Raw genomic sequence first — 14,957 nt, forward strand, 5'->3', positions numbered from 1 at the left:
ACCTCTTTGACACAGCAAAACACAGAATCTGTTTTGGTGTAGTAAAATCAAGCTGATTGGCTAACAAACTCTAACTTACTGATGCGAGATAGTTGCCTTGCCATTTTCTCTTGTAGCCCCAGTCTTGGCATCGTCCGTTGAGGGCATCCATGGCAGCAATCTTCAGCTTCATCTCGGGCCAGTCATCCTTAGGAAGTCGGTTCAACACCAGGCGGCACATCCATCTGTGAAAGACAACTTGAACATGTCAACACTTAACGTCGCTCCTCCCCCCTAAAACTACATGTAATGCTCTTTCCTGCTCTTCGGAAGTCATTGGCCTCTATTTCTGAATAAACTATCATCAACGAGTTGCAAGTTGTAAGAGCTGCCGGTACTTTTGAGTGAACACGTAGATTGCCGACTGCGAGTATACTCATAGTCACAGGTGTACCAGATTCTCCCATGAGTATACTCGTAGGAAATGAGAGGCTATTGTAATGTAAATTGAAAACAATGGCATCACCGAAGAGCAAAACAAATAAACTGCTGGCAGTGTGGAGGACATACATCTGTAAATGCACAACGCTTGGCAAGTGGGAATGCCCCTTTGAAATTACGCGTGCCAGTCAACGTGTTAAAGGCAGTGGCGTAATTATGGGGGGGCGGGGGCTTGGCTTTCCTTCACTCCCAAATCCAAGTATCAATAATACACATATGGGTATGGATCCATACAAATATGTATGCAAAATGACACAAAAGCAAGGATTCTCAGTTGTATGTACATGTGCGTGTAGTGATTATCTATGGACATTCAGCAGGTGTTGTTCAGCTGGAGAGGGAAATTTGGAATATGAACTCACAGACACAAATCTGGATTCCGAGTCCAGTTACATGCCGTCCCTCATGCATACAAACATGTATTCATCTCTATGCCAACTGTCCTAAGCACCATTTCCTGACCTTTTCCGTCACATTTTGAAGCCTTCAATATGGTCAATTCACAATAATGTGCCTCAAAGAGTTTGTAACGCGTTGGCCAATCACAATGCGCGAAATCAGTCGACCCAATGCGCGTTTGGAAAGGGTCGACAGATTTAATGCGTTGTGATTAGCCAATGCGTTGCAAACTCTCGGAGGCACACTATTGAAAAGGGCCGTATTACAGAGTAGAGGTTTGTTAAACACACCTTCAAAGCGAAATCACATGCTAGAATGAACATGTATGCAAGTACTTGTTTGAACCATAAGCTCTATATTCTCATAAAACAGGCACACTGCTGTACTTTTGTGTTGTATGCAAAACAGAAAATAAGGAAATAGCTTCAAAGCAAAAGCCTAAAATCCTGCAATCAAAACAACAACGCTGCTGGTGCATAAAGGTAATCATGTTCTTCACTGCCACGACTCTAACTCATATCCTAAAAACCTGCACAATGAAACCATAAATGTTATACACATGTACACTTCACAGAAACCTGTGGAGGTAGTTGTAAACAGGAAACAAAGAACAGGAAGAAAAATATCACATAACCTTTTTCCTGAATACAATAAGTGCCTTGCAGAAGCCCTCCGGTAAATTGATAATCATAAATACCTCAGACGGTCTCCTATCCCTGCAACATGACCGTGTATTAACATTTGAAAATGCCCGCTGAGAAGTGATAATGCCCGCTGCGTAAATCACGTGCTGGTGCTTGGATACCAGACAATTTCATTGATTCTGATTGGTCAAGAGACGGTGTGCACGCGGCTCGCCAAGTCCATATCATTCTATTGGACAACTCGCAAAAGGAATATGCCATAAAATGGTTGGGGTGTTCTGGAAAATGAGAGTCAAATTCTAGAACAAAATTGTTGGAAATCCAGCATGTATTGACTACTTTTGACTCTCTGACTAAAAAGGTATTTCTGAGTCAGAATAAATACGTGTTTGGCCAGTCTTAAACCGGCCCAGGAGACTGAATGCTGATAAGGCCCTCGCTCGGTCATTAGTTGTGTCCATTCTCCTCAGCCAGTCCTATATATGCACGTTTAAGACCGTCCAAGCACATATTTATTTCCTTATTAACCCCTTCGCTCCGGGAGACGGCAAGAGCCGCGGCTTTGTGTGGGGATTAGTGCATACCACACACACAGTCTATTCACCATGCAGCTGCTGGTTCAATGGGACCTGCTGATGGACAAAGCCCTCCATTCAGGGCATACCACAGCCCAGCAGTCACAGTCAAAGGAATTACCGGTGCGAAGGGGTTAATCACTTTGGCTGGGATTGCTCACATACTGCCTGTGACTTTTGTGCATCATCCTGTTGAATTTCTTCAACACCTTCGGGGGCTCTGGCCACTCCAAGCTCTTCCCATAGTCGTTCAGATTCTTGACATCTCGGAATGTGTCCTGCAGCTTGTACAGGTAGCGGTGAATTTTGAAGTGCCGGTAGGAAGCCATGATGCGGTAGATGGCGCGCATTTTGTGGGCACGCTGTCGGGCTAGTGTACCCCTCCAGACCTGGTAGATTAATGGATATGCATGTAAACCATGGGTTCTTACTGCGTGATTCCATTCACTTTGTCAAAGCCATTTCACATACTTTACCTGATGGGTCAACATGTTGTGTGGTCTTATGACATCATGCGCAAATTGTCTGCTGTAAGTGCATAGACAGTATACACTAGTTGCTATGCAAAGCTTGACATGAATGTAAGTCTTCACCACGTTGTTTGTTAATTTGTAATGTACAGATGGACAGAAAAAAGACAATTTCTTCTCATGTTTTGCACCACATGTCTGTGTTTAGCAAGATTACATATAGTTGCAGGTACAACGCTTGACTGTCCCCACTAGTATTACCAGATAGCTACTGAAAGGGTTCTGGATATCGGAACATAATGAACATGTATGTTTGTATTTGAAAAAAAAATATATCTCCAGCGACATTACAGCAAGAGTGGACATAGGTTTTAAAATGAAATTTAATCTGAGTACCCTAGGTATACAGAGGTTTGAAAATGAAGTGAAATCCGAACCCTGTACATGTAGGTTCTGTGCAAATCAAGTCAAGATTGGAGGATTAAGGACTGTTAGAGATATAAAAGTGCATGTCAATATGCTTTTTATTTGTGGTTTATTTTATTTCATTCCAAACATTTCAGTTTAAAAAATACTTGAAGTCAAAGACTCAATTGTTGCATTTAAAAAAAAATAAGTGCCAGTACAATTGACAAAAATTTGGAAAAAATAAATGCCATGACCCTTAATGTGGATTTCATTTTTGATTTCATATTCATTTTCACTGATGTCCTTTTGGTGTAACTCTGATGTTAAATTGTAATTTCAATGAATCAAGGAATTTGGGTAATCTTTGATATATTTTAGCTTTAACGTACACTTCAATAATGTGCCAGGTTTAATAATAGTTGCGAAGTGCATCTGAATGTTTCCAGTTTGCATTTCCTGTCAATAAACCTAATTATCATTACTCTGATAAACTGAACTTAAAATTGTGCGACAGCTTTGGCAGAAAGCGGGTTCTGGCATACAACCAATACATTGACTAGCTTCATGATGGGACAGCATATTAAAAGTGATCCACTCACCTTCTGTAGGAAGACAGCGATATGGGGTATGAGTTGTGCACGAGCTTCCTCTAGCGCGTACACGGTGCGCGGTGTCCGGATAAACAGCTTGGTTTTACCGTAGGCGACATCGTCCTCCAGTTGCTTCTCTTGCAGCAAGAGCTCCACACCTTGTCTGTCGGCGCCTCCCCGGAAGTTTGGCCAGGTGAATTGAGAGAGCATCTTGTACCTAAAGGAAGGAAAAAAAACCTGGTGATGTAACTGGTGCATAAATCCCCACTTCCTATACTCCATTTGAATACATACAGACAGATAAATAGGCACAGTACAATCTTTGCAAGTGTGTACCCAACTGCAAAACCAACAAGACTGCATGGAAGATGTATGTCTTTATCGGCTGCTCCTATCAGAAGTTGCATGGAGGTGAAGACAGCAGTCAAGTATGAGGTAAGAAGCCTCTGTGAAGGAGAGACGCCATGGGCAAGAACAGCTTGGAGAAGGGAAGGAGAAATTACACATGTAATGAAGCCTTGAGGTAATTACCAGTCCCCACACAGCAAGTGGGCAAGTTTTGATCAAAGGGGTGTCCAAAATTTCAGCTTCGATTCAGGCTATGTCTTTGACATCAACCCTGTTTGTTCATGCACCGGTGCATGTATAACCAATGAAGCTTAATGCATATTACTTCAATCATTATAAAGCCAACAGCATACGATTTGACATTCCTGGGGCAAAAAATCCTGTTACGCTGATGACGAAGACCAGACTACAATATGGAAAACATTTCAACTTGATCCTGATGTAATGTGCCACTGTTTCATGCACTAACCTGTGCAGGAACCTTGTGTAGTGCTGACGAGATGCAAAGCCTGCCCGACGCACCCGAACATTCTCCAAGAGTCCCAGGTAGCGGACTTGGTGAAGGCATCGCTCCTGGTCAAACAGGAGGGGTGACTTGGCCTCATTGGGCTTGATGCAGCGGACGTAGAACGGCTCCTGATGACAAATAGATGATGAATATGTGTGAGATGACTGGGTGTTGGCAGATTTGGTGGGATGAAAGGTTTTTTGCGTACTTCAAATATGCTTCACACAGGAGTTGGCTTGGGCGGTATTTTGATATCACTGAATACCGCTTTTTTTTTAAATACTGAACAATACCGACTAACAATCCATGAATACCGGAATACCGGCTAATTCGGTATTGAATTTTACTACCGCGGTATTCTGGCTAATTTGTTCAGAATGTTCCCACAACCCTCATAAGATGAAAGCAGACAATTATATCCACAACAGTGACTGCATACTTTGTGGTTTCAGTCACCCAGCATTGTGTTCGTATTGTCTCTTTTGGTGAGGAGATAAGATGTAACGTGATTCTTCAGCATGCAGCCATCAACCCACGTGGCAGAGTTTTCTGGAAGCCACCTTACTATTACACACGCGCAGTGTTAAGGCGCAGCTAAGAGGAGCAGCCAATGGTGACCGGCACGTAATCATTACAATAACGCACTGTCTCAGCAAGTACCAACTTGACTGTAGTACACGTGCAGATTTTCACAGCATACGAGTGACCACACAGTAGGAATCACAGAGCAACAAATCAGTATTTAAAACACCATTCGGGTTTTTTATTCTTAATAAATAATATTTATTTGACATCAAATGGACAGATAATTATAATATTTATTAAGTTTAGAGGTTTTGTGACGTTAAAAAACCCTTTATGCTGGCCCTAGCTTTGTTTGTGGTTTGCCTTTGAATGCCAGCACCGCCGCTGCTTTTTAATGACGTAATACCTTCTGCAACGAATACTGCGGTATTAGTAAATACCGCGGTATTTTTTTTTACGGATACTGCGTATCAAAAAAGGCAATACCGCCCAAGGTTACACAGGACCTTAACCAGTGTCATGAGCTTACATTTATGTACATTTCACCAGGCAAGTTTTTGCAATGATTTGCTAATTTTACACACAAAAAACAAGTTTAATTTGCAGTCGCACGTGATTTGCACATCAGCCCACACACTGCAGCAACTTTTCTTGGTGCCCACACTGTCTATTTGGTCCATGGAAGCTGACAATGTCTGGTACCCTGACTCGGGTTATGGTCAGTCATTGTAGCATGTCATCACTCAAAGAAATTCATAAATTTGAACACGACTTACAAATTGGCACCTAGTAAAACAAACACACATTATCTAGGGAGCTGTCACTATAATGTAGGCAACTCACAACAGTGCATCACCAAGAGTTTGCAGCGTGTTGGCCAATCACAACGTATGAAATCTGCCGACCCTTTCCAAACGCGCACTGGGTCGACAGATTTTGCACATTATGATTGGCCAACCCGTTACAAACTGTTGGTGGTGCACTATTGTGAAATGGCCGTATTCTATGCCTGTCTCACCTTTGATGCCAAGTTCTTCACAAGCTCAATCATAGAATTCTTGAAGATTGTTCCTGCGGTGAGTGGCCGCTTGGTTACCTGTCATATACGTGACAGGGCAAAAAACAATTTCAGTGCTTCAAGTGATTCAACTTGTTTTTATCACAATGTACTATCATTGCGTTACATAGAACTGAACCCAACAGTCCTAAAATCTTTTGTATAAATGCACCAGTTGCATTTTTGGGAATATGTCGTTCCTTTTGGTTTTTAGAAGCACAGAACGTGTGCTACTATTTACAGAGTTGACTAAAGTCTCCAAAATGTTAACTCAAACTTGAGAGGCAGCACAATTTTGCATGCATGTATTTTGGACAAATTCTCAAAAATGTTCAATTGAAAAATGAAGCAAAAGTAACGAGCGGTCACACCTCAGTCACTTTCTTCTGTCCTTCAGGCCACATCTCAGAGATGACTGGGTTAGAGCTCAGGAACAGAAGTCTCTTGAAATCCTGATACAGCGTGTCTTTGTTCTTGTACATGAAACCATTCACATCATACCTGTGAGACACGTATGAGAGGAGATCAAAGCACTGTAGGTTGGTTCATGGGTATTACTTCCTGTACATCTTCGGTCCATGTACACTCAACTGAAAGTTAACCTGGGAATGGGAAATTTTCATTTCACATTATCATTTCACATGACAGGAAAAACCATTCCCCATGTGGGAACAGTTTTTCACACATTTGCCAAAAGTGAAAAAACATTTTCACATCTTTTTGGAAAGATTTATGTTGGGAAGATTTATGTCGATTTCACGCCTTTTCCCAACGCATTTTTACGCTTTGCGAAATGTGAGTGTGAACTTGAAAATGAATTCTGTGCACAAAATGTCTCATTCCTTTCACCCTTGTTTAACTTTCAAATGTAATGAAGTGCAAAACATAACTCTGATAATTACTTGTTATTGCTTAGAATCTTGTGGGAGGGAAAATGATCAGCTGCTTACAGGAAACCACTACATGTATGTAATAATTACTGGCAATTAAGTCCTTTATATGTAGCCCACAAAAAATAGCACTTCACTTTATTAAGATAAGGCTATGCACCTGTAATGCACCTGTTGAAGTCTTCCGAAAAGCTCCATTATCTTGGCAGTGGCAAAGTAGCTTTTGATATTCTAACAGGGGGGGCAGAATTTACTGTTTATGCTCCAAGAATAAGACCTGTTTGAGTTTCCCAAGTTCAGAATATCCAAAACAGAGGGGATGAAGATGCTTTTCAACAGACTTTTTTTCTTTCAAACATGACACTAGTAGTAGACATTAAACAATCAACTCACATTTCGTCGGGTGCCCGGCAGAAGGGCGTAAGCGCACTTACGCTCTTTCACCGGGAAGCATGATCACAGCAGAAAAAAATGTTCCCGGCAAAAGGGTGTAAGAAACACACTCTCTTTATTTAGTAAAACCCGATATAATTTACTACAAAATCAACCTGGGCTGTACAAAAGCAACCTTTGAACAACTTATTAATCAAAGGACTTGGGCATTTTTTATTTTTACTTTTTGCCCAGAAATCTTCGTATTTCATTAAAATTTAATAGTTGCATACTTTCGTCCTTTTGCTGGGAAAAGTTTTTTTGCAGTGATCATGCTTCCCGACAAACGGGCCTAAGCGCTTACGCCCTTCTGTCGGGCACACGACGTTTTTTTGTAGAGTAGAGAAAGGTGTTGCGGTGTAGTTAAAAAGAAGTGCATATACACGTATGTACAAAACCTGACAAGGGCTGAGTGATCACATGCCCATTCTAAAGTAAATTATTTGGGGGCACAGCGCTCTTTTCTTTTTCGAGTTTTCTTCTTTTTCTTATGCTTCAAATGCTGTCCACTCTGAGGAAACGGATTTACAATGTAGCTGATTTTCATTCAAAAATAACACTGAAGACGGGAGCAAGTATTTACTGTCCTGACCCTTTGGCTGTTGTCAGTTTTTACTTACATGACATCTCCAGCATAGTGTCTGATGCGGAAGTCTCTGTTGTACTCTAGTGACTTATCGGCAGGGTTCAAGGTGCGGCTAGTGTAGTGTGGATGGGTGGCTAGCTTCTGATTCATAGCCTCTAGAAACATCTGGGGACATAAGACAGTGGAAAGCTGCCTAATGTGTGCAAATAAAAATGACTAATTGTTTAATGCACGTCCTCAGGTCTGCATTCCTGACTGGTAATTCAAGCCCAATCACAGTAATATTCATACAAGACACAGAACCAGACACTTTCATTTTTAAGATGAATCACAAACGTACATGTATTTCAAGTGTTCACACTCCAGTGGGGAGCAATAGTGTTCATAAAAATTATAAGTGTACATGTACCTGCAATGTTTCAGTACAGATTCTGCGTAACAGTGTTCTTGGTTTGTGATTATGGAATCCCAGGTGTCTGTCACCGTGTCATTTGTCATTGCATGTCTGTTGAACTAACCAGTGACCTAGCATAAATTGAGACAGGTCTCATCCTGGAAGTACATGTATATAATGCCTGCGTGCAGCCCTTTCATCAGAGAGAAGACGTAACCATGCAAATTACGGTATGTAAGCTGAGATGATGGGTATGCAACGATGTCACTCTCGCAACACATTTTTCTCATATTCTCCTTCCTTGAAAATACCATCCGAATCGTCAAGAGAAAAGCTGATCATGAACGAAATGCATGGATTTTGGAACACAACTTTGGCTTCAAAAGCCGGTATCAACCCCTAAACAGGCATTTCAAATGACAATTTCCAGAGTTTCGGAAGCCATTAAGAATGAATGTTTCACGGAACGGTGTCAGACACCATCTATTTTGCCACTGTCTGCATCTGGTGTCTTGCCTGCTGTAGGCAATTGTTACAACCGTATAAAGACAAGTCCGACGTGACGCCTCCTCTGATTTACCTGGTCAGTGACCTTGCCCACGTTCAGACAGGCCTCGTCCAGCATGGACATGATGCCCTTGTGAGGCTCCTCCACCAGGTCGCAGATGATCCGGTTGTTGAAGTACTCCACGGTGACCCACTCAATGCCCTCTCGCTGGTACTCCTCCTGCTCTTGCTTCAGCACCAACATGATGAAAAGCTGCTGCAGCTTCTCGTTGCAGTAGTTGATGCAGAACTGCTCAAAACTGGGGGATACGGGAGGGGGGAGAACACGTCACTTCACTCTTTTTTACTGGTAACAATCTGAGTGGCCTAAGACATATTAAACTGTCAGAAAACAAAGGATTCTAGGGTAAATTGGATGTTCTGTCTTTTTTACGGTTCAGAAGATCCAGTTCCGTAGAAAAGAGATATCTCCATGTACACGTTGAACTGTTGCAGGTATACAATCCATATATACGTAACCTGATGAAGGCCGAATGGCTGAAACTTTGTTAAATAAATAGCCGTTTTTATGTTACGTTTTTAAGTTTGTTCTTCAATTGGTTTGTTGTATTCTGCATAAAACATACATGTTTATATGTGTATATCAGTCAAATTAGGATCAATTTCATTTTACTTTCCTTATTCACAGTTTTATCCTGGCTACTTCCTTTTTAATTGGTTGCCGCTGCTTTTAGAACAAGTTTCTGTGACTGCTAAATTCTCTAGAGGTATTGTGGGAGATGAACAGTGATCAGCAAATAGGGATATGCAAATGTGAACAACATTTACGGTATCATCAGACCTCCCAACCCATTTGGCAGAAAATTTCCACTGTTTCACTCCCTTTCCGCCATTCCGATTTTGACCCTAAAATTTCTGCCAAATAGCAATTTTATAAGACTTAAAGGTTTTCATGGTGAAAGAAACTAGATCTATAGTAAAGATTGCGGTAACACCGTGTATTTATCTCTTCTTTGAGTATGTGTGGTTCTGAGAAGAACCGGGGAATAACTCGACGTTTCGAACAGTGTACTCTGTCCGTCTTCAGGAGACTGCGGACAGAGTACAAATAGCAATTTTGACGTGCCTATCAGTTATCGGAAAATGTCCACATAATCTTGTACATTAACTGTACCGCAACAAACCACGTCCGTGACAGCACCCTCTTTTGACATGTACCTGCTGCGAGTTGGACATGATCAAGTGATAAAACGCCCTCTATTGACAAGCTACATTGTATGTTGCATTGCGTGGTGTCCGGTTTTGCTACAGACAGAAGAACATTTTGGAACCAAGTAGAGGGTCCGTGACATGACAAAACCCTTCTGTGGAATCGACCACCATTGTGTAAGAGTGCAAGTACCATGCGGTGAGTTTTTACAGGAGAAATATGATGTTACGTATAATATTATGAATTTTCATGAAAAAGTATGAATTTTGGGGAGAAGGATTCTGAATTCTTGATACCCAGTGTTGGGAGGTCTGTTATTACGCACCCTGGTCCGACCTGGTCTGTGCAATACTACAAACATAAATGATTACTGGAACTTTCTCTTGTTTGTGGACAGTATGGATCATAGTAAAATCCCAAATCAGAATTTATATCCTTCCAGAGCAAAAACTCCATCACTGGTCCTTGTCTGTGGTAAATGTGCATGTACCTGCTGCTGCACGCGTGTACATGTGAATAATTCAAGTAGTCGACCATCTCCCACAGTGCACTGCAAAAAATGGCCTTTCCTTGGTGGCCTCTTAGTGATGCAAAGTATTGTGACATATTCAAACAAGCCAGTCCAATGACCCCATCACAACAACCTTGATTGAGAGACCAGAGAACTGTAGAGGTAAGCTGGAAGGTCATACATGCAGGTTCAAGTTCCACCAAAACACATGTACATGATTCTTTCCCTGATTTACATTGCATATTCCTACAACACGGAATTAGAAAGTGCTAAAAAACATTTATCAGTGATGATTTGATGATTAATTAGAAACCCATTTACATGTTGCTACAATGGTACATGTACATACCTATTGTCATCAAAGATTTCAAAACCATAGATGTCCAACACTCCTATGACAGTGTTCTTGCCATGCTCTAGACTGGTCCCTCGTACTTCAATCGCACTGTTTATCATCCCGACAATCCAGGTAAATAGTCTCTCATATATGGCCTGTAGCAAGAAACAAAGTGAATAGACTTTCTTAACTACTTGACGCCAGATGACGTGCGCTTATACATGGGGCCTTGTGGGATACCAGAACAATGGGAAGTACCCCACAAGGCCAGTTTTTACCTTATGGGGTACCAAAATTGGTACCCCACAAGAATTTCACGAAACTGATATTTGGAAATAACTCAAAAAGGGGAAATTTTTGATGGGTAAAAATCTGTTGCAAATTGAAGTGTTTTATCTAAGGGACATACGGTTGAAATTTCAACCCAGGAAAGTGAATTTGGATTAAATTGGAGTGATTTGAAATTTTGTGTGTGTTGTGTGGGAGTTTTGTACACGAGAACAAAGGAAATACCCCACACGTATAGCTGTGTAAGGGTGTGTGTACATACACACACAATTTTTCTATGAAATGTTGTTCACCGGAGGATGTATACACTTGTTAAAGAATTCTTTTTTCATTTCCGTGGTTGACATGCATGTATTAACTCGTCATGCTTGGTTGGGTCAAAGTGTGGAAGATGATCCTACTCATGGACGCTGCTACTTTGGCCTCACCCCCAACCAACAATAAAACAGGAATGCCTTTCTTGAGTAATCAGAATTGAACAGGTACGTGTACATCAACAGAATCCTTTTAGTTTCCCTAGATGTAGTTTTTGAGTTGCTTTTCACATCACGTGAGGACACTGTAACCACTCAAAAACGTTGGGCATAGTACCTCATCCCCGAAATTACACATGCGTGATACCTTCAAACTTGTAATAGCTAGTGAAGCCCACATGATCATGTATCAGCCAACCAGGACAGAGAATCAGCAGGGTATTACAAATGCCCACTCATTTTTCCCACATTGTTATTCCTGTAGATTGAAGGCCAAATGTTGCCCATAACAGGTAGTCTGCAGTGACAATGCAAAGAGAAGCCCGGTCTTCAGACTGATGCCTTATAGAATGATTTGGTCATGGTTAAATCTCTAGCTAACTACATGTAATCTAGTTGTTATTCTCTCCAGAACACAAGCCTTTTTGTTTGTAAGTTCTGCAGTTTTTCTCCCTTTGTGTAGAGAAAAATTTGCAATCTCTAGTGCTCTGTAGGTTGAATTTGGTCTTTGGTGGCCGCCTTAGGTGCCTTTGGCTAGACCACATTAAAGTCAATAAAGTATACATCTTTGTTGTACAACACATTTGATCATACCAGTACATGTAACTATGGAATTTGCACCTTATAAATACTTCTAATCCTAATATGTACACTCGCCTTGGCAAACGCATCCCTGCCGTAATACGCCTGCTCCGTGGTGTGGCTCTTCTCCATGACTTCCCCCTTGGCTGCCACCACACGGTAGCACAGAGCCGTCTGCAGCTCCTCCTGGCTGACGCTGAGCAGCGTGGCGATGGTGGACAGCTCCCCAGGATTGCTGACGGAGCAGGTCTCCTTGTCCTCACTCTCAAAGTGGACGTTTCCCTGAGTAATCACATTTGTAGCATTCCATCAGAAATCACAGAAACTTTGCAAATGACTTAAAATCCTGGAATCTGGGAATTTCGGTAACTTTTTTAGCAACTTCAATTCTTTACATTCTTCGCTTATTACTTTCTAATATTTTATCAATATTTATAATTTCTTATTTTATTTGAAAACCCCCCGATGTTGTCCCGCACAATGCGATGAAACCTGTTATTTAATCAATATGGTGGCATTTGCACATCATAGAGTACATGTAATTGGACACTTTTAACCTTTTTTCTGAGCAGCAGCACTGGTAATGCTGCGACTGCAACGCTTACATTTCAAAGTCGTTTGTGAACCAACGGTGCGCAGTAACTACCAAACGAGCCTTCGTTGCACAGAAAATTGTGCCCTCTCTTGGTCCATCTCGGAGCCCATACCATACATAAAGAAAACTCTTACTTGACCTTCTGGAATAGAAGACTCTTACTTGAAGGGTTGGTTCTTATATGTGCATTGCAGAATTGTAAATATAAACTAGGCATCACCACTTTGTCAGAAGTGAAATACATTAAACTTTCAGTGAAAAAATGTCCAATGTTCATTCTGAGCATGAACCAACAAAAACTCAGGTACACGTACATGTCCATTCTCTCCTGCTCACACATGTACATTTCAACAAAACATCTCTGCCTATTACAGACAGCCCACTGTGCCTTCCAGCTGAGGCATGTACAAATGTACACGTACATAGCTCAAGTTCTTGGACAACATTCAGTGGACTGCAGAAGCTCACCAAGTGTAAGATGACAGCCAGGAGTTTCCACATAGACGCCTGTTGATCTGCTGAAAACCCAGCGTCCCTGAGAGCCTCCAGAGTGGCCTTGTGGTTCTTCTTGTCATTAAATGCGGCAGGCTATTCAAACCACAAAAGAAAAACCTGTTTCTAACGTGTTTGCACGTACATGTACATGTAGCCATAGCTTTTTTAACCTACCTCTTTGGTAATACATGCACACTATGAAAACATATCGGTGGGACTGTTATTCCACATCCAAAAAGTTAGGACACTAAAGAGTGTTCCAGCAAGAGCACTGCATGCCCCAATCAGAAGGCACATTGTGCACCTGATGGGAATATAACAATTCCCATCAGAAACATATTTGTATTGTTCCGTAAAGGCACATTCCAGTAGAAATAGGCATGTTTCGACTTTTGAGACGCTCCCTATACACCCTAACATGTGAAATTTTCCAGCTGTACATGAGTAGAATCTCAACCTTAGGCAAGATATGCCCACCACGTGTGGCGAAAGGGTGGAAGTGACCAAGGCCTAATAGTGCAGTATTACTGTAACCTCAGATACTGAAATGAAACAATCTCCTACGCCAATACCTATACATACATGTATATGCACGGAGGTTTAGCTACATGTACCAGTGTGTCCAGTAAATGCAACATACATGTACATGTATGGATGTTCACAGTGAATACATATACAGGAACATGCACATGTAATATACATGTAATAACAATGAATAATTTACAATGTATGTATGCATAACTAAGGCCAAAAAAAAAGACTCCAGTTTCTGGTCTTTGTATTTTGTATGGTCTTTGCGTACAAGAACCCGCTTGCAACCACCTGTCTTTCTTTCGCCGATTGGGGGTGTACTTCAGTTCGGGGCAGAATGCATTCTCCTTCCGGTGCAAAAGAATGCCACCCATTAGGAGGGTATAATTAATGTCACGTGATCTGCTCTGCCATTTTCCCCAAAATTAGATGAATGGATTTCTTCAGGTGTTCATGCGCAGGATAGTCAGAAGCTGGCTAGCCCAAAGGCAAGCTTGCTGCATACTTCTGTAAGCATGTCTACTTTGCAGCAAGCTTGCCTAAAGCGTGTGCCTCAAGCTTCTCTGCGTGCCATTGACAGCATGAATGACGTGCAATCTCATGTAAGCTTGCAGCAAGCAAATACATGAACATGTATCTACCAGCTTAATACACGCTTGCAGCAAGCTCGGTTATTCTGTTGAGGTACATGTACACGTACAATAATTGGCAAATATCACCCTTCCAATGAGTCATTTGTTTTCTGAAAGACAAGCTCCATTCACATACATGTATGAGCAAGACACTAAGCAATTAATGAAGTGCGATTTCTTTGTGTCTGGTGCCCTACCTCCACATTGCCTTGACTGATGAAATGGTACAGAGAGAAGTCCCGCTTGAGTTGCAAGTCACCAAGCTGCTGCTCATTGGCCCCGGTCAGCAGCTGATAGAAAGAATGGAAGCTACGCTCGCCTTTCTGTTGCCGCACAACTCTTGACTAAAAACACAAAGCAAATTAACACAGAAGTGAAAGCAAATTTGATAGAAATGCTTGAATAAACATTCTCAAAACCACAGAAGTCAAAATACTTTCTTTAATAAATATTTTGTACAAACAAACCTGGACTTTTTCGGCCACCAGAT

At 41.5% G+C, this 14,957-nt stretch overlaps 1 protein-coding gene across 1 annotated transcript in view; it reads right to left on the minus strand.

Annotated features, from left to right (window-relative positions):
* The window catches only part of LOC110988756 (unconventional myosin-Id-like), a 43,459-nt gene that overhangs the window by 9,970 nt on the left and 18,532 nt on the right, over positions 1–14,957 (minus strand). The window contains exons 5-16 of the mRNA XM_022252556.2: positions 14,665–14,811; positions 13,278–13,397; positions 12,290–12,496; positions 10,884–11,026; positions 8,887–9,112; positions 7,947–8,077; positions 6,376–6,505; positions 5,966–6,043; positions 4,384–4,550; positions 3,576–3,783; positions 2,264–2,487; positions 80–224 (exon numbers count right to left, since the gene is read on the minus strand). Of these exons, the coding sequence (XP_022108248.1) occupies positions 80–224; positions 2,264–2,487; positions 3,576–3,783; positions 4,384–4,550; positions 5,966–6,043; positions 6,376–6,505; positions 7,947–8,077; positions 8,887–9,112; positions 10,884–11,026; positions 12,290–12,496; positions 13,278–13,397; positions 14,665–14,811 (1,926 nt within the window). The remainder of the gene's footprint in view (positions 1–79; positions 225–2,263; positions 2,488–3,575; positions 3,784–4,383; positions 4,551–5,965; positions 6,044–6,375; positions 6,506–7,946; positions 8,078–8,886; positions 9,113–10,883; positions 11,027–12,289; positions 12,497–13,277; positions 13,398–14,664; positions 14,812–14,957) is intronic.

The sequence above is a fragment of the Acanthaster planci genome, linkage group LG17 (genome assembly GCF_054643075.1).
Source record: "Acanthaster planci isolate LZ-2023a linkage group LG17, COTS_SCS, whole genome shotgun sequence".
In the NCBI taxonomy this organism is placed as follows: Eukaryota; Metazoa; Echinodermata; class Asteroidea; order Valvatida; family Acanthasteridae; genus Acanthaster; species Acanthaster planci.